Source organism: Alternaria rosae, assembly GCF_020736505.1.
Source record: "Alternaria rosae strain MPI-PUGE-AT-0040 chromosome Unknown BKA58scaffold_1, whole genome shotgun sequence".
Taxonomy (NCBI): Eukaryota; Fungi; Ascomycota; class Dothideomycetes; order Pleosporales; family Pleosporaceae; genus Alternaria; species Alternaria rosae.
Window position 1 is genome coordinate 3,727,595 of NW_025763570.1, and position 24,137 is coordinate 3,751,731.

The following is a 24,137-nucleotide window of genomic DNA, read 5'->3' on the forward strand; positions in this document are numbered from 1 at the left end:
AGTAAGAGTAACCTGGTTTGATCTTGCCGCTCATTGCACACATTACCTGCTAGGCTGGCTGAGAATCACGCCGGTGCAATCTCACAGGCCTAGTAGCAAGAGGAAAGTCTGCCTCTGCGGAAGAGACCCTGACGACGTCAGAATCCATAGTTGTCTATGTCCCTGCTTATTGCGATACCACATATAAGACAGCCGCATGTTCCTTGTGCAATCTGACGTTCCAAATCTTGTTACAGGTTACTGGAAAACCACACACATGGCACTGGATACACACTGGACGCAACACCACGCGGTTGCCATGCACGCATATTTTCTGGCGCGATGTCGTGCGAATCGCGTTTCTCAAAGCGCTAGACGGCGCTTCTAGATTCTAAGTCGATCGGTAAGGCGTTAAAAAAAACCTGGAGTTGCCGCGATGCTTCCGCTGCCCGCGCGAGCCGCAAAACCCCTGCTAGCGATGTTTGTAGCCGCGTCCATAGTCCGCGATAGACGCCGGCTCGCTAGAGGTGTGCAGTGCAGCTAAAAACAACGTCGGATGGTGGGTGCTTTCACCCCGCACCTGCGCTTCCTGTGAAGACATGATATAGTTGCGAATGAGAAATTGGAACTCGAATATTTCTACTCTCTTGCTCTACTCTTACTTTGCTTTACTGGCCCGTCTCATCATCTAGAAGGTGCGTGAGGTCCCAGCTGGTCAGGCCCCCCTTCCACGTCGCTCATCAGCAATTTCTGTTCTCGCGTCGAGCAGGGGTATAGCGCTGACGGCTTGAATCGATCCGCCGGCTGCAGTGGAGCAGGCTCAGGGCTTATGACAGTCTCTACCCACATACAGCGCCAGCCTGACTCTTGCAGTGGCTCTGAGTGCCGAAGCTACACAATACCCTGCAGAACCAGTGGAGCTATTAATGGGGAATCTGTTCTCACCTTGGAATCATGGTATTTTGCATAGGTAAAAAACAATTCGGACTGCACTCTTCGGTATTAACACGTCCAATTAATACAGGGCCCTTTTTAAACGTATGTAAGCCACTCCTAGACCGCGCGATCGTTTTCGTTGGCTCGGCGTGCAGTCTTCACGCTCGGGAATTGAAACGGAGAATGATACCACATATTTCCGGTATCCACTAGAAGCTCATCAGGTTTCTTTCGTGTACATGTACCAACCGTACGAATTTCCCAAGGAGGTTTACTACGTTCGGGTATGGTATACTCTTTCCCCGGCCAATAGCATTGGAGAACGCACGGACAGCGTACCGAATACAGCCGGAAGCCGAACCTTGGAACTATATGTGGTACTGTATTGCCACTAATGTTATGCAAAACCCACATCAAATACCAGGAGCTAGGTACGCTTGTGATCCTACTGCGACTCTGGTGACTTGGCAGATGGCTGTCCACGATCGAAGAGGAAGGCGGCGAGCTACGTACCGTTCGTGGTTAGTCCGCACACATTGCGCATGTGAATCACAAACTGCTCAACACCAGACAGAAGGCTCAATGTGAGGCTGAACACTTTTCTGAGGCTTACATGCTAATTGTTAGACGCAGCAGGACTATCGAGATATGTGCAGTCTAAGTATAACTTGGTCCGAGGCGAAGCAGTGCTCGAAAGGTTCCTACGACCCAATCGCTTGGTTCAAGAATTCCATCACCCTCATGATGCCAGACTAAACCCTCTAGGAATATCCGCGAATGATGTTGGCGGCATCTCCGTTCATCTTCACAATCAGCCTCGCCAGGTTCGGGGTCCATCTTTAAACAGTTAGGACGCTTGGCATACATACGGCCTTTCCCTTGCTTCGGCACTGTGGCAGGATGCCGTCCAATATTGTAGCCCCGTGTCTTGTGACGATTGCAGAAGCAGCCTTGACATTGAGCCCCAAATGTCGAATAAAAATGATGAGAGATGCATATCGTCCGCGTCCCCTGGCCCCCTTTCTTCAATCTTACAACGGTGAGGCACAGCCAGATCGGTGCGGCAACTGGAAACTCCCGCAAGCGTTTGCTGTCCACAAACGGCCGATTCTCCGAGATCGTCGACTTAGTGGGCGCGAAGCTGTGCCGCCCGATCATAGCGAACGATGAACGCAAACCGAGCGCAGACAAGAACCCTCCGCGGGGGATAAGCCTGGATCTCCTCATCTCGCTTGCGGGGAAGCACAACCCTGACTTCCTGCCTGAAAATCGTACGAGCATCGAAAACACAAATGACTAGACGGCGATGTCGAGCTATGATGCTCGCAAGCTGCATTGCAGATGACAGCACATCCAGCAGACCGGTAGCGATCTCTCGGCGCTCACACACGCTGTCACACCAATCGATTCGAAAGTCCCACCAACAACGCCGGCACGCGCATGTCCACGACTCCCGGCAGGATACTTCTTGCAGGACGAAATTCACCGAGCTAAACAAAGAGTTCCTTGTGGATGGAAAAAATGCAGCGAAACGAAGCCGAGTTGTAGGGAGACCAACACGATAACCCTGCATTCCAACAATCCAACTCAGGCAGGAGCAAATATGCGACAGCGGTCACACCCGGATCGACTCCGTCTTTGCAATTTCAGAAATGGCATCCCCCACCCTCCATCCTGCAGATGCCCGTTGCCACAACGTGTGATGCACTGTGCCTTCTCGTGGCCATTGATTACGCGCCAGCCGCCCGCCGATCGACATCACACCAGTGTTATCGGCAACCGCCCTGCATTTAGCCCTATCTTGGCCGGTGGGATGAGACAAAAAGATGGATATTTGCATAAGTCGAGCGGGTTGGGTGAACGCATATTGGCCTGTCTAGGCAGGAGACATTCGAAACAGGTGGGTGACAAGTCGATTATATTTGCTAACATTGGTCTCGAATGGCGGTAAATTTACCCTCTCAACGGTTCAGCCGTTCGCGCTTAGAAGCCGCGACCTGCGACGGCCCATGGCAGACAGGCCTCAGCAAGAAGGATGCCGGCATCCGAAATTTCCATGTCCGTAGGCTGTCTGCTCCCGTGCTGAATTGTCACTCTGACCGGTCCATGTGGGTAAAGATCAATTGTGAGTGGTACTCGTACTTTCCCTACTGATTGGCTCGGACGGCGAGACGATGTGCCCTTGGCGCTCTTCGGAGTAAATTCAATCACGGCCGAAAAAAGAGGGGAGATAGGTCGAGAAGGCTTCGCAGGATCATGAGTATGTAAAGGTAAGCTTCCGTGCCTCACGGAAGAGGCTGCTTTCCGGAAGCAGGTAAGACGCATCAGCTCTCCGCAGTGGCTGACGCAAAGTACGACAATCCTCCAGACACCACGCCGACGATTATCGTAACGAGCTTTACCGCACATGTCTTCAGCCCGTAATATCAGGTCAATCACTGGGGTCGTTCTTCGCGCTCCCCGAACGCACGTGCACTGGAAGCGCGCTTTCAGACCCCACGCTATTCGAAATCAAACGTTGGGACCCAGTATTACACCATATGACGCTTGATTCTGAGGAAAACATGCTAGATACAGAAAAGTAGGTACAGCGACGCTGCCCAAGTAGACCATCAGCCACTGTCGATGAGACATCAGCCGCTGGTTGGGCCACCGGCAGTATACAGTCGGTCGCCACCACAGTCAGGGTGATCCTTTGGTCTCAACCGTATGTGTGCGACCCAACGATGTGGTAAATAGGCCAAGGTGAGCCCATGGATGATACTGTATGTACAAAGCGAGTCAGTAAGCCACCATTCGCGTCGCGAGTCTGTGTCGGCGCAAAACTAAGGTGACTAGCATACGGCTGGTAGTGCCATGACGTGAAGCTCGTCTGTTATTCCCTGATCGAGCTCTCAGACAGCAGACAGAGCTCGCCCATGGGTATAGGACTTTGGGAGGAGCTAAGGAGTAAGTAGGTAGTAGCTTTGTTCGCTTCTTCTTCCCAAAAAGAAGTAGATTGTGCGGCGAAACCACATAACCACCTACGTATCTCGTTCCTTGTACATGGGGTTTCCCGGCTTTACGCAGGAGCCTGCTTCTGGTACGATGTGCTTCTGCCATGCAGACAAGAACCTTGCTATGCAGTCAGTGCAGTGGTCTAACGAGCTGGACACTTCCAAGACTTCAATGTAACACGCAAGTTCGTGACAAACGAAAGGCCAGAGTGACTGAGACCATGGCAGCCATCACTGCGAGAGCATGCTTCACCGCCTGAATCTCAGTTTTTGATGACGGCGAGGTAGCTTTCGAACGACCAGGGCCTGCACAGTGGCGGTCCGGTACAAGCGAGACGTCATGCTGCTTCCAATCACAACTCCCAAGCTCCTTGCTGTGGTACAGTGAAGGACCATTCTGTGATGATACAATATATCGTTCATGCACACTGTGTTACACGTGGAGTCTAGACCCAGCGATGGCATGCCTTGTAGACACCAATTGATGTCTCGTTGGTCATGGAAACCTTGACTTCAGGTGCTGGTCGACATATCCAACGGGCATGCGACTCTACCTCATCACATACACTGTGTTTGGTATTGGGTAGAAGCTGAACTATAGCCAGGCAGCAGGAGTCAGTGATGATGCTCACCGGAATGCCTTATGGCATCCTCTTGCGAACATTCTGCCAGCGGCTGGAATTCTAAGGCGAGAGTATTGTCTTGGAGATGCCTGTCAATTCAAACGCTACTTCGATGAAGGGCGCATGAGTTCAGGCATCGGTATTGTTAGAAGCGCTGGCCTGGCTTCGCCTCCAGCTGTGGTTGGCATCTCGAAGTGGGTGTGGATATCTAAGCCCCAGCACTGACGCTCGATAGGTTTCGCTCATCGCATGAAAAATCAGGAAGACTTGGATATGGAACTGTTATAATGGATATTCATGTCTGCCGTTCTAAATATACTACATGTTCATCTACATATCGTACCTGCGCAAGCACCGAGATGCAGTGTTGAGGCGGTGCAGCACTGCCCTGCCTGTGCCGCATGCACGTCAACTACTACGCCGTATCATACTGCCGTGTTAATCGTCATTCGTGAATTATTCGTCATCTCTTCTTCGCCTATCGCTTCTGCCCGTCACCAAACTTTTGTTGGGTGCTTAGATGAAGTCTCCATCACCAAAGCCACCGAACGGGTTTGGTGGTCGTCCACCTGCTCCGCCGAAACCACCAGGCCCTCCAAAGCCGCCCCCGCCTGGGAACATGGGCCCTCTCCCTCTGTCCTCCCTCAGTGGATCTCCTGGTCCTAGAGGGTCATAACGAGCCCCCGGGGGTGCTCTGGGATCATATCCGCCCTGCCCACCTTGACCGCGAAACAGCGGATCATCGAATGTCGGATGCATACCGCCCCCACCGAAACCGCCAGGCCGTGGCAGTCCTCCTGCTAAGTGCGGACGAAGGGGATCGTTTGGTCCGAGACCTTGTGGGTATAAGTCATCGTGACCGATGTTGATCGGATTGTTGCCAGGCATGCGACCAGGCTGCCGGTTCATGCCCAACTCGTCGTCGAAACCGGGTATTGGCTCAGGGAGATGCCGCCCGGAGCCTGGTCGTGCAGCGAGAGGATCGTTGAATGGATATGGTCGCGCAGGCTCTGGCTCGGTGGCGGGCTGCCGTGGGTTGGCAGGCTCTCCTCGCTGTGGTTCTTGCCGACCTGCTGTTGGGGTACGCTCGCGATCGGTGTTGCCCTCCTCATAGCCTGGCTTGTTCAGCCCAGGTGCCAGCTTCTGTATGACCGATATCTTGAGGAGCGAGCCGAGGTCGTTCAGCCTGCCTGGAGAGATGAACAGCTCTTGCACCTTCTCCGACACCTGCTCAGTTGATGTGTCTTCAGACACGCTGAATGGTAACTGTGATTCAGATATGTAGTCCTTGGTCGTGACTTCAAAATGTGTGGTCTTGTCATCGCCGAGCGCGAGAGCGTATACGACTGCTTTGCCTCCCAACCTGTTGACCTTGACGAGGTACTCCATGGCTGATTGCGCGTGGGCGTATCTGAAAGCGTACGAAGATGATGCATTCCATTCTTTGGGTAGTGACTCTGGGTTTTCGGCGTCTGCGTGCGCTTCTATGAGTTCCCGAGTTACGACGTGTAAAGGTAAAGGTGAATGAGATGGGTGCTTACCTATGCGCTCGTCTTCGCCCAGCCCGATGAGGCGGAAGCCAACAGCAAGCATGCCGGCGTGAACGGCTAGTGCGACGGCTTCGGTGCCATTCTTGAGCTGTGATGATTCGCCTTTTGGCAGCGACGTTGCCATGAACAGCGCGAGCGAACCCGAGCTCAGCGGGTTGCCCGTTGTGGTTTGATGTACCATCTTTACGTATGCCGGGTTTTTTGTGATAGTCGAAGTTGCGCAGAGCAGACGAGGGGATTCGTGGACGTAGTTACAGCTCGCGTATGTTTGATGGAGGTGTGGTGGTGTGTCGAAGTTCCAAGGTTGATGGAAATAAATGTACTATGGTTGGAGTTCAGGCAGCGGCCAATGACGCGTGGGCGGGGCATGGGGAACGCGCTAGAGCAATGCACGATATCTGTTCATGCACGATGCAAGCGCCAGATTCGATAAACTCGCTGCTGTACTACTGGCATGACATCACTGTCCAAATCAAAGTTTCCGCAAAAAGCAAGTAATATTGCCGAGCGATGGAGATGCTCAGTATGCACCTATGCGTAAATCAAGACTATCGTGCTACTCCAAAGGCATGTGCGCCAGACCATGGGGAATACTGTGGGACCAAATACGCCAGAGGCAATGCAAGAATGAGAAGGGGCTTAAAGGAAAGTGCATCGAGCCATATGTTGGAAAATCTATTCAGGCAAATCCTGCGAGTTGCTTGCTGCGAGTTCATTTGGTTCAAGAAGGCTGCAGTCAGCGTTAGCAGGCATCAAACGGCAAGAAGCGAACGGACAACGTACGAGTACTGTTTATACAGTGTTCCCTCGCCTCCTTTCTCCAAGTCGATGTTGAATACATAGTAGTTACCTTCACTGGTGACTACCATGATCTGAGGACCGTTGTTGTTGAGCGCTACCACGTTCCTAACAGGCCCCGAGGAAGAGCTTGTCGGAGAGCGTGGTATTTTGACCCACGCAAAGTCGCGTGAGGGCTCCCAGATCTCTGCTACAGCGCTGGGTAAATATCCGCCGACGGTAGCAGCGAAAGACTTCCCAACGGTCTGCGATGTGCGTCGAATCAAGCTCCCGAAAGTGGGATTGATGGCTTTCCGCTCCGGAGATGATACGTCTGCTGTGCTGGCACCGAATTCATCCGCTGTCTCTTGGCTCGTTCGGCTACTGCTACGTGCATGAGATGCGCCCATGGGCTTGCTGGGCCCGGAAGATACGCTATTACTCCTGCTGTTGGGCGCTCCTAGGCGGAAGATGTGGACAGTATCACTCGCCGATGACACACTAAGCAAGGTCGATGTCGAGTTGAAAGACATGCTGTAGATCCTCGCCGGGATGGAGCCTCTCCTGAACTGGTACAGCTTCTGCGCATCGGGTATGGAGAAGACGCGGATGATGGTGCCCTTTTCTGATGCCGTTGCCAGTAGGGTGCCATCGCTGTTTAGCGCTATGCAGGATAGCGGAGAGTTGTGCGCCTCAATCACGTTGACTGCCTCCTTCTTTGTAGCATCATATATGAGGACTTCTCCGCTTGTGGGTGCGATGTGATCGGCTTTGGGCGGTGCGTGCGAAGGCGGCTGGAAGGTAGCGGGTGCGGCTTTGGTGGGCAGCGGATACACGAGGTAGTTGTTCTCGGACGATGCTGAGAGAGCGCATATCGCTATACTCATTAGCATTTGTGGAGTGCTGTCTCTTGCGACGTACCATTAGGGTTAGGCGATGTCTTCTCCGTCTTGAGCATCTGCAGGTTGCTTATATCATAGATATACAGTTCCGACTCGAGCACGACAACGATGCGTTTCCTGTTCATGCGAATGGCGAGGATGGCTGTCCGGAATGTCATCTCACATATGGTCGAGTGCCTCTTGTCCTTGTCAGTGCGTGCATGGCCAGAGTCGCCTGTCCGACGAACCTTGGTGTTTTGTATGCGCAGCACGCGTGGTGACAGCGTGAGCGCTACCAGCGACGTGGAGAAGAGCATCTCCAGGCTAGAGACATCTCCCTCGCGCGACTCGGACTGCTTGGTAAACGGGTCTGTGGTATATATGCGGTAGCCATTGGGCGTGCCTGTGCGATTAGGTCAGTACATGGTGGGCGGCTGGCAGACAGGGCGCATACCGACGCCTAGATGGCTATGGTCCTGGTTGAAGGTTACGAAATTCATCGCTGGAGTCTGCCCTTGGCTGCGCGGTTCCGAGTGATGCGAGGGCTGGGGACTATCCGCGTGATAGCTCGGTGAAGCTGTAGGCCGCCGTTCGCGGGGGTCCAAGCCCTACAAGCGGGTGCGCAAAGGTAATCGCAGGCCCGGGCGATAGCGATGCCGATAGCGATGCGTGTCTACGCCGGTGCAAGTGAATGAAAAAGATAGCCTGGGCCTGTTCGTAGGTTGCAGCTACCGCCGTCTGACGATGGTTCACGCGCCCATGCAGGGATCCCGAGGTCAGCTTAGCCCCGCGTAGTGGCTGGTGCTCCAAAAATCATTCCTCTCCCAATGCCATGTTCATACCATCAGTAAAGACCAGAACATGACGAAAGACGCCAAGATGCGCTCAAAGAAGGCTGCTGCAAAGCACCAGAGTAACCAGAAATCCCTGCGCGAGCGAAGAGATGTAGACATTATGAACGTGAGGTCCCCAGCCTCTTCCGCCCATAGATTCCTCATAGCCACTCAACTAATACCAAAGTCAGACGAATGACAGCAGCATTGTGTCCAAGAGAAGCGTATCGAAACTGTATCTCAGCCTTGAGCCCGACTTCTATGAGCCTTTTGTACCAAAGTTCGTTCGACGCAGTACGCCACTTTCATACCACTTGCACGTGAGACATGGACTGATTCCGTTCAGATCCGTTGATCAATCGCGGGTATTGGCTACGAATGCATGCCATTGAACAAGTAGTCCGCCGGTTCTTGGAAGAAGAGAACGCAAAGCCCAAGATTGTGGTGAACCTAGGATGTGGATAGTGAGTAAGACATCCGTCGTCTCGACTTTGAACACAGTGAGAACCTACTAAGTCCAGAAAGTGATCCCTTGCCATTCCAGTTTTGGCACAGGTATCCAGCCCTCACGCAATCGTCTACGTTCGTCGACGTCGACTATCCGCAATTGATGCAACGCAAAAGAGATACCATGCTCAGCAACGGTCTTCTTCGAGACGCCTTGCTCAGGACTAAACTTCGTCAGTCCGAACAGCCTGTATATCTTCGTAGCGACGGCTACTTGGCTCTGGGATGTGATCTAAAGGACCTTGCCACACTCGAACGCCTTCTGCGGGCCGAGTTCGATGTCCCCTCATCTTCAATCCTGTTCGTCGCAGAAGTGTCCGTAACCTACATGCCGCTAAAGGACTCTGATGCTCTCATAAAATGGGCTAGTACTATCGAAGACGGTATGCAGATTCGTCAAACCCTGCTCATAACCTATACTAACATCTGTAGCTCGCTTCTGTATACTAGGTATTCAATCCTTCATATGTTTCTACTATTTCGCTTATACTGACTCCATACTGCATAGAGCAGTACCTTCCGCAGGGCCCAGCCCATCCCTTTGCCAAGACTATGCTGTCTCACTTCGACAAGCTACAAGCATCAATCAACGCGGTTAAGTTGCATTCATCATTAAACCAGCAAGCCGCTCGTTTCCGCAATGCAGGATGGCCCACAGTAATCATGGCCCGCAATCTGTGGGATCTATGGTCTGATGATGGCTTTACCCCTCCCGCCCTTCGATGCGGGCTGAATGCAGTGGAGCCGTTTGATGAGTGGGAAGAGTTTGCACTCTTTGGAGGTCATTACTTCCTACTCGTCGCTTCAAATGCAGAGCAAAGTAGATCGATCGATTCAGCCTATGATGAGGCAACAGCCACCACAGCGTGCCGGGAAACCACTGCTGCAGGAAGTATTACCCTTCACACCTTGGAATTATCGGGTGGTGCTGCCGTGACGCCACGTCGTTTCACAGCAGCTTTCGCTTTCGACAAGGACTCGGTGGCCTTCCACGGAGGTCAAGGGACGCAAGCCCGTCTCGCCGATTTGGACACACTGACGCGGGAGGATCACAACGGGCATCATACCGTCCAGCCTTGTGGCTTGCTTCCTGCTGCCCGCGTATGCCATACTATCACATCAATGCGCAACGGTGAAGCGTTGTTGGTCGGAGGCCGCGGATCGCCCACCCAGGCTTATGCAGATTGCTGGCTCTTCGATCAAGGAGCTTGGGCCAGAGTGGACGACCTTGTGCCAGCTCGGTACCGCCATTCTGCTGTTGCCGTTGTATTAGGAAGTGTGGAGTCACAGACTCACGGCGTCTTCGTCTTTGGTGGCAAAGCCAGTGACGGCACAGTACTCGATGACGAACATTACTGTGCCTTGTGGACCGCCAACAGCGGATGGAACAGCATTCCCGTCGACGGACCGCGCCCGTCTGCACGCTTCGCCGCCGCGATGTCCACGATCGATTTTGCTCAAGATTGGGGGTTGCTGACAGGTGGTGCAGACGAGAGCGGCGTGGTCGTGCAAGACGCAGTGTGGGAGTGGTCCATTTCCGCCACACCAACACCTAGACTCAACTTTAGGGACCGCGCCAATGACGTTCGCAGCACCTTGGAGAACTCTGCATACGCGCGTATAGGCGCCAGTCTGGTTCCCTGGAACGATTCTTTGCTGTTGATTGGAGGTGTTTCAAAGAAGCATATTCACTCTCTATCAGACGACTTCCTGCTCTTGACATGCAAGGACACGACAATCGAGGTGGAGCATCCTAGTATGCAGGCCCTGCCGCTGACTACATGGCCTTTGCTAGTGGGTGTAGGGGCCGTTTCAACCTCTCGAGGCGAGGTTGTGCTTGCAGGAGGAGGGGCGGTCTGTTTCTCAATGGGAAGCTACTGGAATGAAGACCCGATCGTCATCCTTCCTGGTAATGCGCAAGGAGCCAAGTCGTGGCGTCGCGCTGTGCCGAGTCAGATCAGCGGCACAGCAGGCACAGAAGGCACAGCACAAGCGAACATGACTGAAACGGGGCCCAAAGGTCGGCGACAGAAAGGTGATATGGAGAAGAAGACACCTACTACTGCTGCACGTACTACCGAGATTGCAAGGGTACAGATTGAGTCGTCAGATGACTTTGCGAAGCTGGCGGCTACGTCAAAACCGGCCATCATCGAAGGCCTCAATATCGGCCCGTGCACAGACCTATGGACACTTGACTACCTGAAGGAGAAGCTTGGCCCAGAGAGGGAACTCGTCATTCACGAATGCTCATCAGATCGTATGACGTTCAAGGACAAAAACTTCTCATACGTCAAGAAATCCGTGGCAGATTTCCTCGACGGTATCGCACAAGGGTCTCATGAATATCTTCGTGCTGTATCGTCAAGTCAGCCAAACAAGCTGCCTACCAAGCTTGAAGATGACTTTCCGACTATATCCGACGACTTTCGCGTGCCAGATCTATGCAATTTAGTCAAGGAAAACTACCACAGCTCGCCCCTTCGCATCTCAGGACCTGTGACCTTATGGCTACACTACGATGTTCTATCCAACATCCTTTGTCAAGTTCGCGGTTCTAAAATCTTATTTCTCTACCCACCTACCGATGTTTCTCTGTTGGGCTTCCCTCCCGGCGGCTCCTCTTCCAACATTGATGTCCTGACCTCCAAGGACCAAAGGCTTCGGCGTACTCATCCGCACATTGCTTCACTCAAACCCGGTGACATTTTATACATACCGCCCATGTGGAGCCATACCGCTACGCCAGAAGATGATGTGAGCGTTGCAGTCAATGTGTTCTGGAAGGGGTTGGAGAAAGGGTATGCGGCAGGGAAAGACGTCTATGGTAACAGGGACCTGCAGGCGTATGAGAATGGGAGAAGAGATGTAGAGAAGATTGTCAGAGCGTTCAAAGATCTACCAGTCGATATTTCCAAGTTCTACTTGGAGAGGCTGGCGGGTGAGATTCTGGAAAGGTCGGATAAGCTGGAAGAGAGGAGGAAGGAGGGCGGGAAGGAATGCGAATAGTAGACAGCGTATATGCTTTTGCTAGAGTACGACCATGTCAACATCTAGTGCTTTTCATTCCACACTTCGTTCCATCGTCCCGCATCCAGCTCCACAGGCCCATCAAATCGACCAAACCTCGGAGGTCCAGTGCCTGGTTCGGGTAGACATATCCACTCTCGTATACATCCAGGTACTTCATGCTTACTATGACTGACACACAGTAGAGCTTGGTGTCCTTGTAACCCGGGTACCACAATCTCACCTTCCCACTTCACCGCTTTTAAGCCAGCATCTGAAGGGACAAGTTCCATACTTTGACCGCGACTAAGGAACAATAGACACTTGTCGCGAACGAGCTCGTCCATACCACTGAACGCTTCATCGAGGATGACGATGTCAGGATTTCGGATCGTAGCGCGAAGGAAGAGGAGTACGCGTTGAGCGGAGAACGACACCTCACCGAAGAGAGTGTTAGATGCCCATTCCAGGCTCGCACTTCCGTCGCCACTGAATCCAGGTCTAAGTTCCGCTTCGAACCACCGCAAGCATGCATCCACTCTCTTCCTCGCGTCATCGTCTAGTCTCGGCCTTGTAATTGGCGTATCTGCCCATGCACTCTCCAATGTCGTTCTCAGTGTTAGTCTCTTTGGAAACAGGGCGTGAACTTCCGGACTCGCATGGCCCATTCGCGACTGGACTTCGAATATGGTGATGCCTGGAACGCCGGGTTCGGGCAGACGCGAGCGTTGGAAGAGTTTGACTGGAGCCGAGTAGGTCTGTGGGTGGTCTGATGTTACAAGCGAGAGAAGGGTGGTTTTGCCAGAACCGTTGGCACCGCTAATTGTAGGGGTACGAAGTCAGTGTATGTGTCACACGTTATTCGCACATGAACACTTACAATACACCCCAACGTTGGTTGCGATGGACGTTCCAGTGCAGCCCGGATTGAGATAAGCCGTTAAAATTCTGTTGCCAATCCCCCAAGACGGAGTTCTGGCCGTAGGCTATGCGTACTCCTTGCATTTCGACAATAGCTTCGCCAATCTTGGGTATAGAATCGTCGGCATTTTGATAGCCATCGCGGCTTAGTGTTGGCGTATCCGATGATTTTGTGGGACGTTCTCTTCCAGGGGCAAGTCGTCCTGTTTCGCTTGTCTCTGTATTGATGGAAGTCCGCTTATACTCCTCTGTGCTTTCAGCTTGGCCGTAGGTCTGTGAAAAATCTAATACCTCGTCTTTTAGCCCCATCTTTTCAACCTTTCCATCCTCTCCAGCGTACACAAGATGCGTAACCCATTCCGGTATTTCATCCTGCGGTCTCAGACTGAGAACGATGCGTGGTGCATTAGCTTCTGCGAGCCGGTGCAAAACCTTGGAGATGTGCCTTGTGACGATGGGGTCAAGTCCAACTGTTACACTATCAGCTCGCTCCTCTCAAACGTGTGATAGCAGTGCACGTATGGAATCACAACTCACTAAATGGTGCATCCAAACAAAGCATCTCAGGCCTACTTAACAAGGCTTTCGCAATTCTCGCCCGTCTACTCTGCCCATTACTCAGCATGCTGACTGGCTTGTCAATGAACCTCTCCAATTCTAAATCACGCATAACCCGTGTCATGTCCTCTTCGTCCACGCTCTTTGCTTTGAGTTCCTCTTCGCCAGGGTTCATCGTTACAATACCGGTTAGGTACCTTTGGACGGTAAAGTCCGTATCTTCTCTCAGAGACTCATACCGTGCCGATAGATAGGCGCCACCAAAAGCTTTCCGCTCAACGTCGAAGCCAACATACTCAATGGCTCGCTCTGGGAAGCGGAGGCGTGGTCTTTCCTCGGCGATGGCTGGCGTGAGGAGGTAAGGGAAAGACCGCGCTGTTGGTGGGAAACAAAGTAGTTGACCGCGAAGTATTTGTAGAAACGCGGTGCGAATGTCGGATGATGGGCTCAAAATCGCCCAATGCTGATTTGGTGTCGAGAAAGACGGTAGAGACAGCGTCAGATCTGGGAACAATGGTGGATTTGAAGACGCTTTATCGTCCTTTGAAGAAGGGTGTTGGCGATAGAATGTGCCATTGGCGATCCTGACAATAGGCGGCGAGGAATGGAGTCTACGTGAAGCGTGGAGACGTGCGCATTGCGTGGCTGCAAAGAACAGCGCTTGCGTTCTGCGCATGTCGAGAGATGGGTGTTGCTGCGCTCATGTTCGTGGATATTTGGTCTGGATTGGGTGGTGTTTGCCGCAGCGGAAAAGTGTCCGTGTCCGCGACAAAGTAGGAATGACGTCGTGCGCGGTCGCTGTCTGCCGAGGTACATTTTAGCTTAGGTTCCGCATCATTATTGCGACGGATAGAGAGTTGGCTGGGTCATTGTCGCGCGAGCAACTTGACATGATCCACAGTCTGCAGCCTTCGAGGCCAAAGGTTCGCCATTTCCTATCGTAATCCTTCGATGCTTGCTGACGTGATGTAGCCTCTCCAGCAGTCCTTAGCAGCCTCATACGCGCACCAACAGCGACGCGCCGGCCACGCGCCGTCCCAATCCCCTCAGCAGTCTACGCCAAAACACTCAGACTCGCCTCTAGATCCTCCAAAACCGCGATCCCAAATCGAAGCCATGCCACCTTTCGGTCCCCCGCAAACACCAGCCACCTTCTTCACACCTGTGTACGACAGCGCCATACGGCATCCAGTCTTCTTCACCCAGAACCTGAAGAAGCCGCCGTTTCCTATACCACAAGTCGCTAGTCAGGGTTGCAGTCCGGTTGCGAGTGGATATGTAATGGAGCAAAGGAGAGCAGAAGTGACAGGGAAGACTAAGTTATGATCTTGGGTAAACGACACGATGGCGTTAAGGAGTATAAGCGAACCGTATTGGCTTGTGTCGAAAGAATGAGAAATATGCGAATGCTCGAGAGTCAGTGCGAGCTCTGTCAAGTCAGCCTTCTGGTTGGCTGGGCATGTTGGATTGACTGGGACACTCGCTGTCTTGATTGCTCTACCAATCGATTGCTCGTATCGTTCTACTAACTAGTGCTACGTAGTGTAGCGGGTATCTACAATGGCGAATGCTCCACAAATGGTCCTCTCTATTTCCGAGTTTTCCTCTCGGGCCATCACATCCGTGTATCCCGATGGAGCCCGTGTACCTCTGATGATATACCAGCTCCATCCTTTCATGTATTCCCACCTCTAAAGGCTCTGCCGCCCTACGAGATTGCTGGGTAGCAGTGCCGTTGTGATAACGCAGCCCAATGTCACACCTCCAGCTAGATACAATACGCTGTTGATATCTCTTCCAGCACCATCTCCCGCATATAGATGCTGCGCAATGAGCGGGCTGACGATACCAAACAACCTGCCCCAGAAACTCGCGATACCGCAGGCTGTTCCTCGAATGGGTGCTGGGAAGGCCTCAGGCGTCCAACCATACAAGACGGAGTTGAACATAGACTGGAAGAAGTACTCCATGACGTTGAAGCCTATGTTCGAAGCTGCAGAATTGACACTGCTGAAGAGGAAGATGGAGATACCCATCAATGCAGAGGAAACGACCATGGTCCATTTGCGACCAACGCGTGATGCGCGGTAAGACAAAGTTCCGAGCACAACGCCGAGAACCCCAGGAAGATAGATGAAGATATAAGAGCGGTAGGTGTAGCGTAGAGAAAGATCGAGGGCGCCATTCTTCACGGCCAGAATTTGTGGTAGGTAAGTGCCTGGATTGAGGGTCAATATATGTTCATCAAGTAGGACAAATGTGAAACTCACCAGCAACGGTAAAACCCCAGTAATCGCATATATATGTCAACCATACCAAAAGCGTCAACCTTGTCATCTGAAAGCTCGAGAATAGAAGCTTGAAGCGATCGCCTTCCAATTTGAGCTTCTCAGCCCATGTAGATTTGAGCTGCTTGACACCACCTCCAAGCATAGGCCCATGACTCCGGTCCGAATCAAACTCATGCTCCAGGGATGAAAGATCCTCCAGAACGAGGTCGCATTTGGATCCGTTGTATTGAGCCATCGTGTGCAGTACCTCGATGGCTTCGGCATCCTTGCCTCGGTATATGAGAAACTTCGGCGATTCCTGGAAGGTGAAAACCACTGATCGTAAGACGAAGACAAGTATGGTGATTCCTCCTAGCGTGAAGAGCAGATACCGCCAACCCATATTGTCCTCCCTTGAACAACACAATTCCCCTGTAGGAACAGCACCGCAGGCAGGCAACGCTCGATCTCCTTCTGAAAAGTTTGGACTGCAAGACCAGTTTGGGATGAAACCATATGCGAGCACGGAACAGATGACAACACCGATGGGTTGGAAGATCGATAATAGCGGAAGGAGGTAACGCTTGCTTTGTGGTGTGGCTTCCAGGGTAATGGTAGTGTCGATGGGAATGTTGCCTCCGACGCCAAACCCAGTGAACGCTGTTAGAACCAAAATGGCGTTGTAAGTACTCGGGGCGCCGATGCATGTTCCAAATAAACATGCAATAAAGACTGTCAGATTGAAAGAGACCTTTCTCCCGATCAAGTCCACGAGGACGCCCCACACAAATGCACCGGCTGTGAGCCCGATGGAAAAGGCAGTGGACAACTTTCCAGTCTGATCAGCGCCAAACCCAAGTTCCTGTTGGATTGGCGATAGAACAAGACCGAAGGCTTGTGCCCACATCAAATCGATCATGTAGCCAAACCCGCAAAGCGCCCAAATCGACCACTGGTACCGTCCCATTCCCATGAGATCAATCTCGCGGTTGATGAGCAGACATTTCTTCTCGTACAGGGAAATACCCTCATCTCCAATTTCTTCGGCCAAGGATCGTGAACGCTCCGGGTCGTCAGATCTATTGTGGTCAATTGGTTTCTCTTTGTCCTCGCCCAGCAACTTTCCATCTCTTGTAATTTCCCCTTCGGTGAGAGTCGTGCTATCGTTTGTGGAATAATTGCGAGAAGAAGATGCGATAACCTCGCCAGCGCTCAAGAGCGCGTCGCTCTCGCCTGCCCCAGAGCCTCGACGCGACATTGTTGGATTGTTTTCTGAATACTCGAAAGATGACAAAATGTTGAGAGATCCTTCTTCGGCGCTTACCCCTCTTGTGTGTGTGCCATGGGCTTCACATAGGCGGCACCACACTCCGCCGCGGGGGAAGGCTAGGATACGTTGGGCAGTAGTTAAGCGACGCCTGATAAGCCATTTGATTGCGCCGGTGTAGCTTCGGTGTCAGAAATGTCAAAGGAGCAGTATCCATGGCATTGCGTGCAGACGTTGAGTGCCGGATACTAACGCTATGAGGTGTAGACGAGGCAGATCTTGCTGTTCAACACACCTCGTCGTTAGCAAAGGTGCAACAGATACGATTGCCACTTTGTACTAATTCCGCGGAATATTGAATTAAACAGGGCAGAATTGTTTCACAAGTCAGACCATTCCACATAACCGGAGCATCTTCCGAAAAAGGCCGTTTCCGTCCTGTAGCAACAATAATGGTGAAGGCTTACGGTTCAGGCCGCGAAGTCTTGTGATGCGAGAAGGGATAGCCCTGATAACAAGTTGACGTAAGTAATCATCAGATACTTACGCCTGGACATACAGTTGCTCCTTCTATGAGTTTGTTATTTTCGCGGCCTGTTGTTGTGAGCATGAGATCCTATGCGGTTACGTGTTTGTATGCACGTTGATAGTGTGGCGAGTCGCGGCATGGGATTTCAAAAGCGCATGCTCTTGTGTGCTCCAAAATGCCTCAACAACGGCATCGCTCGAATAATGTGCAACCACAGATAGCGATGCGCGAAGGCATGAGTCCCATGACCCAGGTTGAGTGGGGATGTGCAGGCTGACGCACCGGCTTCCCCAGTTGGGCGAAGCATCCTATGCAGCAGATCGCGATGCGAAATTCGACTCGAATGAACCCTAGACTGAACGGTGAATGAAAGTGGGTGAAGTTGGAGAGAGCAGATCCAGCTCGAATGCAGACGACGGGGCAGTTCAAAGGGTCTGGCCCCACTTTTCCGTGCATCGCCAAGGCCGGCGCGGTGGATCTGTGCGCCGAGATACTGGAACTTTTTTTGCAAGGCATGTCCAGAGACCAGTACTGCAAATAACAATTTTCAGCTCATCATTTTGCAATGGCTCCTCGAAGAAAGCGCCAGCGTCTCTCGCTCGAAGGAGCAGAAGCCGTCACAGCAACCGCCGACGCCGAGCAACCGTCCAATTCTTCTACAGCGGCGCCCAAAGAAGCTGCGCGCCGACAACTTTTCGTTCGCGGACTTGCGCCCACCGTTACGACCGAAGACCTTACCGAATACTTCTCCGAATCGTACCCAATCAAAAACGCGCTCGTTGTACTGGACAAGGAAACCAGGGAATCGAAAAGCTACGGTTTCGTAACATTCGCCGACGTCGAAGATGCGCAAAGAGCGAAGGAGGAGTTGAACAATACGGAGATCAAGGGCAAGAAGATCAAGGTTGACTTTGCCGAGGCGAGACAGCGTGAAGGCGAAGAGAAGAGGCCGAGGGCTGGTGACAGGGCCAAGGCAGAGCGCGAGCAGCAGATCAAGGATGCGCAGACGCCAAAGTTGATCATTCGCAATCTGCCATGGACTATAAAGACGCCGGACGATCTACAGAAGTTGTTCAGAAGCTATGGAAAAGTCAACTTTGTCAATCTGCCCAAGAAGCCCAATGGTGAACTGAGAGGTTTCGGTTTCGTCTCGCTACGTGGGAAGAAGAACGCGGAGAGGGCGATACAAGAGCTGAACGGCAAGGAGGTCGACGAAAGACCTATCGCTGTGGACTGGGCTGTGGATCGGGAAACATGGCAGAGCCTGCAAAAGACTGAACGGGAGGGAGATGATGCCAAAGCCGACGGAGAAGACGAAGATGAAGATATGGAAGACGCTGAGAGCTCTGCTGTCAGCTCGGATGATGACGACTCTGAAATGGACGATAGCGAAGACGACGAAGACGATAGCAACACCGACTACGAGGACATATCAGAGGATGATGAAGATGGTGGAGTGGAGCTTGAACAAGAGGACACCCGACCGAAGCGTGAGGAATACACTCTTTTCGTGCGCAATGTGCCTTTCACAGTTGACGACGAACGTCTCAAAGAGCACTTCCAGCAATTCGGTGGCATCCGATTTGCGCGTGTTGTGGTCGACCGCGAGACCGAACGACCAAAAGGCACAGGATTCGTCTCATTCTTTGCAGAAGAAGACATGATCAACTGCCTCAAAGGCGTCCCGCGCGTCAAGCTACAGAAGAAGAACCTCGACAAGAAGGACGGCTCCACCATTACTGTTACACACTCTGTGCTCGAAGACGAAGACGCCGACCCAACCGGCAAATATACCATTGACGGTCGCATCCTACAAATCTCACGCGCAGTTGACAAGAACGAAGCTACTCGTCTGACAGCGGAAGGCGCTGCTTCGCGCTTTAGCCGTGACAAAGACAAGCGTCGCCTCTACCTTCTCTCTGAAGGAACTATTGCTTCCAACTCGCCGCTATACCAGAAGCTCTCGCCCTCTGAAATTAAGATGCGCGAAGAGAGCGCAACAATGCGCCGTAAGCAGATTCAGGAAAACCCATCACTCCATTTATCTCTCACCCGCCTCTCCGTGCGCAACATTCCCCGCAGCATCACGTCTAAGGACCTGAAGCAGCTTGCTCGTAGCGCCGTCGTTGGTTTCGCAGCCGATGTCAAAGAGGGCAAGCGACAGAAGCTTAATAAAGAGGAAGTCATTCGTGGCGGTCAAGAGATGCTCGTCGCAGAGAAGATGCGTAAGAAGAAGGGTAAGGGTATTGTCAAACAGGCCAAGGTTGTTTTCGAGACACCCGCTGGTAGCAAAGTTTCTGAAGACACCGGTGCTGGAAGGAGCAGAGGCTATGGATTCATCGAGTACTACACACACCGAAATGCACTCATGGGTCTTCGATGGCTTAATGGCCACGCAGTGGACTACAAGATCAAGTCTGGTCCCACGCCAAAGAGCAAGAAGGCCGCTCAGGAAGCACTCGAAGACAAGCGGAAACGTCTAATTGTCGAGTTTGCCATCGAAAACGCCAATGTTGTCAACAGGCGCTCAGACCGCGAGGAGAAGGCCAGAGAGCCACCCAAGTCGAAGGCTGAGGGCGAGGCTGACAGCGACGATGCCGAGCCGGGTGCGACTAAAGGCAAGAAGCGCAAGCGTGATTCTAGCGCTGCGGGTCAGAAGGCGGGCAAGAGTAAGGACAGCGGCAAGGGAAAGCAGGGTACGGGTACTGCGGAAGCTGGCGCGGATGCCGGTGCAGTAAAGGGCAAAGACGGAAAGCTGGCGCAGCGGACAAGAATCATCGCGAAAAAGAGACAAGCGCGGAAGGCGAGAAAGGCTGGTAAAGCGTGATCGTACTAAGCCTCCTTGTTAGTATTAGCGACGGCGTCGATGTTAATGGAAAAGTAATTGTTGTTCAGAGTTCTCTATGAATGTATTCTATACTGCCCACCTCCGCGGTATCTTCAAATACTTGGTAATACTGAACTTGACGCACAACCACGATGTCCAGCTTCAGCCCGCCATTTATCCCCTGGTAAAGTCTGAACGATGAGTTCCCCATCACTTCCCAACGCGTACCCGCTTTTACTTGCCGCAATCTCGTCTCTTCCCGCGGGGCCTTTACTTCGATAGCTCGATTCGAATTCTCCGCTTTTGTCTCAAAATGATGTTCGCGCAGCCCATCTAGGCCATCTCGGTGCAGGTCTTGCAGGGAAGATTGTCGGTACGACGGAGGTGGGCCAAAGGACAGAAGAGGCGTGGGACGGGCTGGAGACGATGTATGTCGTGATAGACGATTATATACGTGATGACCTATAACACAGCATTGCTGGATATTGTATTGCGACTTACGTACTCTTTGTTCACATAGAGAGTTGGCTTAATGGATGTATTTCAGCCAAGCGGTTACCTCGGCATTGGTCGGAATAGAGCGAGCATATCTGACTGACTGGAGGTTTCAACTCTCGGTAGAGTACGCCGAAACTGAACATCGGGATTCACTTCTCGTGTGGACCTTTAAATGTGGTGTCAGTGTCGATATCGAAGAAACGAGGAAACGACGGGGAGCTTGCATGTACTAACCCCATTGGAGTACCCGAAAAGGACGCCGCGTATGGAAGTGCGCACAGACGGGTTCACCCGTCCGCAGCAAAAGTTCCGTGTGTGCACCACGGCTCATAAACACGGTAAGAATGCAGAGGCGTAGTGATGTTGCTTCAATCTTCTTTTCGAGTCAGTAGACCCGAACAAACTTCATCGCACTGCTCAGTATGAACGTGCAATCGCGCAGTGAGATGCGATCGATCGTAATCGATAGCGTGTGTCGAGGGTCTTCGATCGTATCTTGACGTCAGCTGAGTCTTATCTTATAGCTCATCTCTAGCAGAGTGTACCGTTAAAGGATGAACCCATAACAACACTTCTTTACATCGGTTTTGTCTCCAATACCAGCCTAGCAATAGTTTCTTTAGTCCACTAGGTCCATGTATACATCCAATGGGAGTAGAGAACGCGCTCATCTCGAGGACGAGCTGTCAGCACAGTCCCCTGGGTATGTCTCCCTTGGTCTCAGCTCAGAGCGGCTTTGAAGTACCAGCGATTGGAGTTAGCCACTCATCTAGGAAGTAAGCACTCGTTCAATTGGATATCCTCCTAGTTTCGTTCCACACATAGTCTTACGCCGGCTACTCAATGTATGCAATAACGCATGCTAAGTTCGCTTGCCTATATCGGGTGCGTTCGCCCAGGACAGTCTGCTCGTTGGGTAACAGCCAAGCGACCGAAAGGTTCCGCGTACTGCATCAACTGCATGTTCGAACTCTTCGCGGAGAGCACGGACTCTGCCCACGCGAGGAATCCTGCCGATATTATCTTCTGTCGATGGTATACAGTTGTGACACGAGCATGCACCGGCCTACAAGGTAGAGGTAAGAGTGCTCTGGTGTGATGTTCTATATCGGTTAGGATACCGCTTCCCCGCGAGATTTGCTGTGCTGTTGGCATGATATAGCCTCTCGGAACGAACCTTCTTCATGTGCCAGGTCATCGTTGGATGCTGAATAGGTGTATTCTTCACTGACAGTAGATGAATCACTCTACTAACGCAATATCCATGATGCCGATCAACTAATAATTGCGAACTAGAAGGGTACACGCTGTTCTCCGGGTAATAAGGGGCGTCCACTCAACGAGTGTGCTGATGACTCGTGTCCACATGGGCTCATGACTTTGGGTTTCAAATTTGTAGCAATCAGTGTGTTTCGATGATGTGGGGGTACAACGGGGAAGCGGCTAGTGATTGCGAAGCGAGCGGGGAAAGAAGCAGGCTTACAGCGGATAGGAGAGCTTCGTGATCGTGAACGACGGTTCAACATGGTACTGGCACCATATCAAGAGTGCATCGCAATAGGGAAGTTCACTCCCGCATCCGCGTGTTGTAACCATAAACCACATCCTGCAGCTTCGAGCGAGATCCAGCTATTTGTATTGGCTGGCGGGCGATTTGTGTGTATCAAGATCCATCCTACCCATGCGAGACCTGCAAGCAGCTGTAGCAAGACTGCTTACTCAAGTACTAAGTATCAGTCGGGGAAACGGATACCGCGAGGGTGTGCTAAATCATACATGATTAGCTTGGCATATCCCAACGCACTGGTGATTTGACTGACAAAATGAGTGGATGTCCGCAAGCGCTGATACCTGAAGATGTATCCTGCATATCAAGGCAGTTGTTTATTGGCTTGAGGGACGTTTCGAGTAGTGGAGACGACCGTGCGTGAAGCTGCATCTGACATTTGCTCGACTTCCGTCAGGACGATAGATGTTGTTTCTTCTCGACTATATTTCAAGCAGGAGATTATGATTAGAAGCATGGAGTATTTTTGAAGGAAGGAATTCGATTATATCAACATTTGCTATTCAAATCAGCTTGCGTCAAACAAACGGGAGATGACATCAACGCAGATAGCGCATGTTGAGGTAGCCTTTTACTGGGGTCTAGGTCCAAGTTCCGGGCTCGTGGAACGGAATTCAAGAACAGGCTCTACTGCGGGTGCGGTTTGCCTCTGTGCGGCCCATGGTCGTATCACAAACTGACTCATGCTCACATAGCTGCAGCACCACACCTATACCTCTTTGTTACGTATGAGAAGGATGCATGTTTCTGCCAGCCTAATGTAATGTGATAACAAAAGAATTGTGACCACAAAACTGTACGCGCGCGCCGAGCCGAACACCTGGGCAGAGGTCTCCAGTGTGGCAAGCAATCTATCGGCTTGAGAGGGCTTGCGTTTTTTGTGTGTGACGAGACTCCGACAGGGACTCTTCTAGTGCATGAGATTGCTCAAAGAAGACTGCGGCTAGAGGGACGCGAAGAAGAAGCGTATAGCAACCCCGGTGACGTTGGTTGGTGGCGTATAAAGGGTCGTTACATTCTCCTTCGAAGTGCAAACCCCAGATTTCCCCAGATTTTCTCCGCAGTGTTCTCAAACTCCGTACACCAAAAGCTTGTTCAAGTTTCAGCTGAAGCCTGTGTCCAAAATCGCCAGATATCGAGTACGAGACACGTACACGTGGTTTGGATGTAAGTTCGCCATGTTCCACCACGGCCAGCAAGCTGACAATGACCCGTAGCTCGCGAACACAGGATCGGACAGAAAGTCATACCAGAAACGCCTTTGAGATGTGCTATTACGAAAAGATCAAGTTTCCTTGTGGCCACAACGAGCATCGGCTCATGCAGCACTGCCACTTCGCGCGCAACGATCCTGGCCATCAATGTTTTGGCGCTTGGAACATTAGAAGAGAGTGGGATCAACAAGAAACGAACTGCACCAATTGCGTCAGACAGAGCCAATACAATTCAGCAGTGCATGCGATTCCGTCAGCGTATACCTTTGCTGGCGGAAGATAAATGGTTCTCTGGATGCAATACCAGCCATAGCTACCTGTTGTAGACCAGTGGTCTTTTCTCGGCTCGGAGAAGTCGATGCACCCAAAAACTGTACAGATTCGGAGCGGACATC

At 52.0% G+C, this 24,137-nt stretch overlaps 8 protein-coding genes across 8 annotated transcripts; 3 read left to right on the forward strand and 5 right to left on the reverse strand.

The window, feature by feature from the left end:
* Nucleotides 1–1,500: 1,500 nt before the first annotated feature.
* Nucleotides 1,501–2,421, reverse strand: BKA58DRAFT_373776 (uncharacterized protein). The gene has a single exon (XM_046169255.1). The coding sequence runs from the start codon at nucleotides 2,194–2,196 to the stop codon at nucleotides 1,573–1,575; it is 624 nt and encodes a 207-aa protein (XP_046031597.1). The 5' UTR covers nucleotides 2,197–2,421; the 3' UTR covers nucleotides 1,501–1,572.
* Nucleotides 2,422–4,801: 2,380 nt separating this feature from the next.
* BKA58DRAFT_373780 (PI31 proteasome regulator N-terminal-domain-containing protein) lies at nucleotides 4,802–6,421 on the reverse strand. The gene is made up of 2 exons (XM_046169256.1): nucleotides 6,076–6,421; nucleotides 4,802–6,018 (listed from the first exon to the last, which is right to left on the reverse strand). The coding sequence occupies exons 1-2, from the start codon at nucleotides 6,263–6,265 to the stop codon at nucleotides 5,051–5,053; spliced, it is 1,158 nt and encodes a 385-aa protein (XP_046031598.1). The 5' UTR covers nucleotides 6,266–6,421; the 3' UTR covers nucleotides 4,802–5,050.
* A 370-nt stretch (nucleotides 6,422–6,791) lies between these two features.
* BKA58DRAFT_373782 (WD40-repeat-containing domain protein) lies at nucleotides 6,792–8,544 on the reverse strand. Its single transcript, XM_046169257.1, has 4 exons — nucleotides 8,197–8,544; nucleotides 7,991–8,145; nucleotides 7,783–7,942; nucleotides 6,792–7,738 (listed from the first exon to the last, which is right to left on the reverse strand). The coding sequence occupies exons 1-4, from the start codon at nucleotides 8,240–8,242 to the stop codon at nucleotides 6,837–6,839; spliced, it is 1,263 nt and encodes a 420-aa protein (XP_046031599.1). The 5' UTR covers nucleotides 8,243–8,544; the 3' UTR covers nucleotides 6,792–6,836.
* A 28-nt stretch (nucleotides 8,545–8,572) lies between these two features.
* BKA58DRAFT_23636 (leucine carboxyl methyltransferase 2) lies at nucleotides 8,573–12,113 on the forward strand. Its single transcript, XM_046166593.1, has 6 exons — nucleotides 8,573–8,702; nucleotides 8,767–8,869; nucleotides 8,922–9,039; nucleotides 9,101–9,465; nucleotides 9,515–9,532; nucleotides 9,591–12,113. The coding sequence occupies exons 1-6, from the start codon at nucleotides 8,604–8,606 to the stop codon at nucleotides 12,089–12,091; spliced, it is 3,204 nt and encodes a 1,067-aa protein (XP_046031600.1). The 5' UTR covers nucleotides 8,573–8,603; the 3' UTR covers nucleotides 12,092–12,113.
* A 22-nt stretch (nucleotides 12,114–12,135) lies between these two features.
* On the reverse strand, nucleotides 12,136–14,246 carry BKA58DRAFT_302553 (uncharacterized protein; the record flags this gene model as incomplete). The annotated part of the gene is made up of 3 exons (XM_046166934.1): nucleotides 12,136–12,910; nucleotides 12,972–13,482; nucleotides 13,550–14,246. 3 exons carry the CDS (start codon nucleotides 14,244–14,246, stop codon nucleotides 12,136–12,138), a joined length of 1,983 nt encoding a protein of 660 aa, XP_046031601.1.
* A 107-nt stretch (nucleotides 14,247–14,353) lies between these two features.
* BKA58DRAFT_23655 (uncharacterized protein) lies at nucleotides 14,354–15,079 on the forward strand. The gene is made up of 2 exons (XM_046166597.1): nucleotides 14,354–14,493; nucleotides 14,543–15,079. Exons 1-2 carry the CDS (start codon nucleotides 14,461–14,463, stop codon nucleotides 14,894–14,896), a joined length of 387 nt encoding a protein of 128 aa, XP_046031602.1. The 5' UTR covers nucleotides 14,354–14,460; the 3' UTR covers nucleotides 14,897–15,079.
* A 182-nt stretch (nucleotides 15,080–15,261) lies between these two features.
* On the reverse strand, nucleotides 15,262–17,098 carry BKA58DRAFT_396978 (major facilitator superfamily domain-containing protein; the record flags this gene model as incomplete). The annotated part of the gene is made up of 2 exons (XM_046171394.1): nucleotides 15,262–15,788; nucleotides 15,841–17,098. 2 exons carry the CDS (start codon nucleotides 17,096–17,098, stop codon nucleotides 15,262–15,264), a joined length of 1,785 nt encoding a protein of 594 aa, XP_046031603.1.
* An 853-nt stretch (nucleotides 17,099–17,951) lies between these two features.
* Nucleotides 17,952–20,524, forward strand: BKA58DRAFT_373785 (uncharacterized protein). Its single transcript, XM_046169258.1, has one exon. It carries the CDS (start codon nucleotides 18,202–18,204, stop codon nucleotides 20,461–20,463), a length of 2,262 nt encoding a protein of 753 aa, XP_046031604.1. The 5' UTR covers nucleotides 17,952–18,201; the 3' UTR covers nucleotides 20,464–20,524.
* The last annotated feature ends 3,613 nt before the right edge of the window (nucleotides 20,525–24,137 follow it).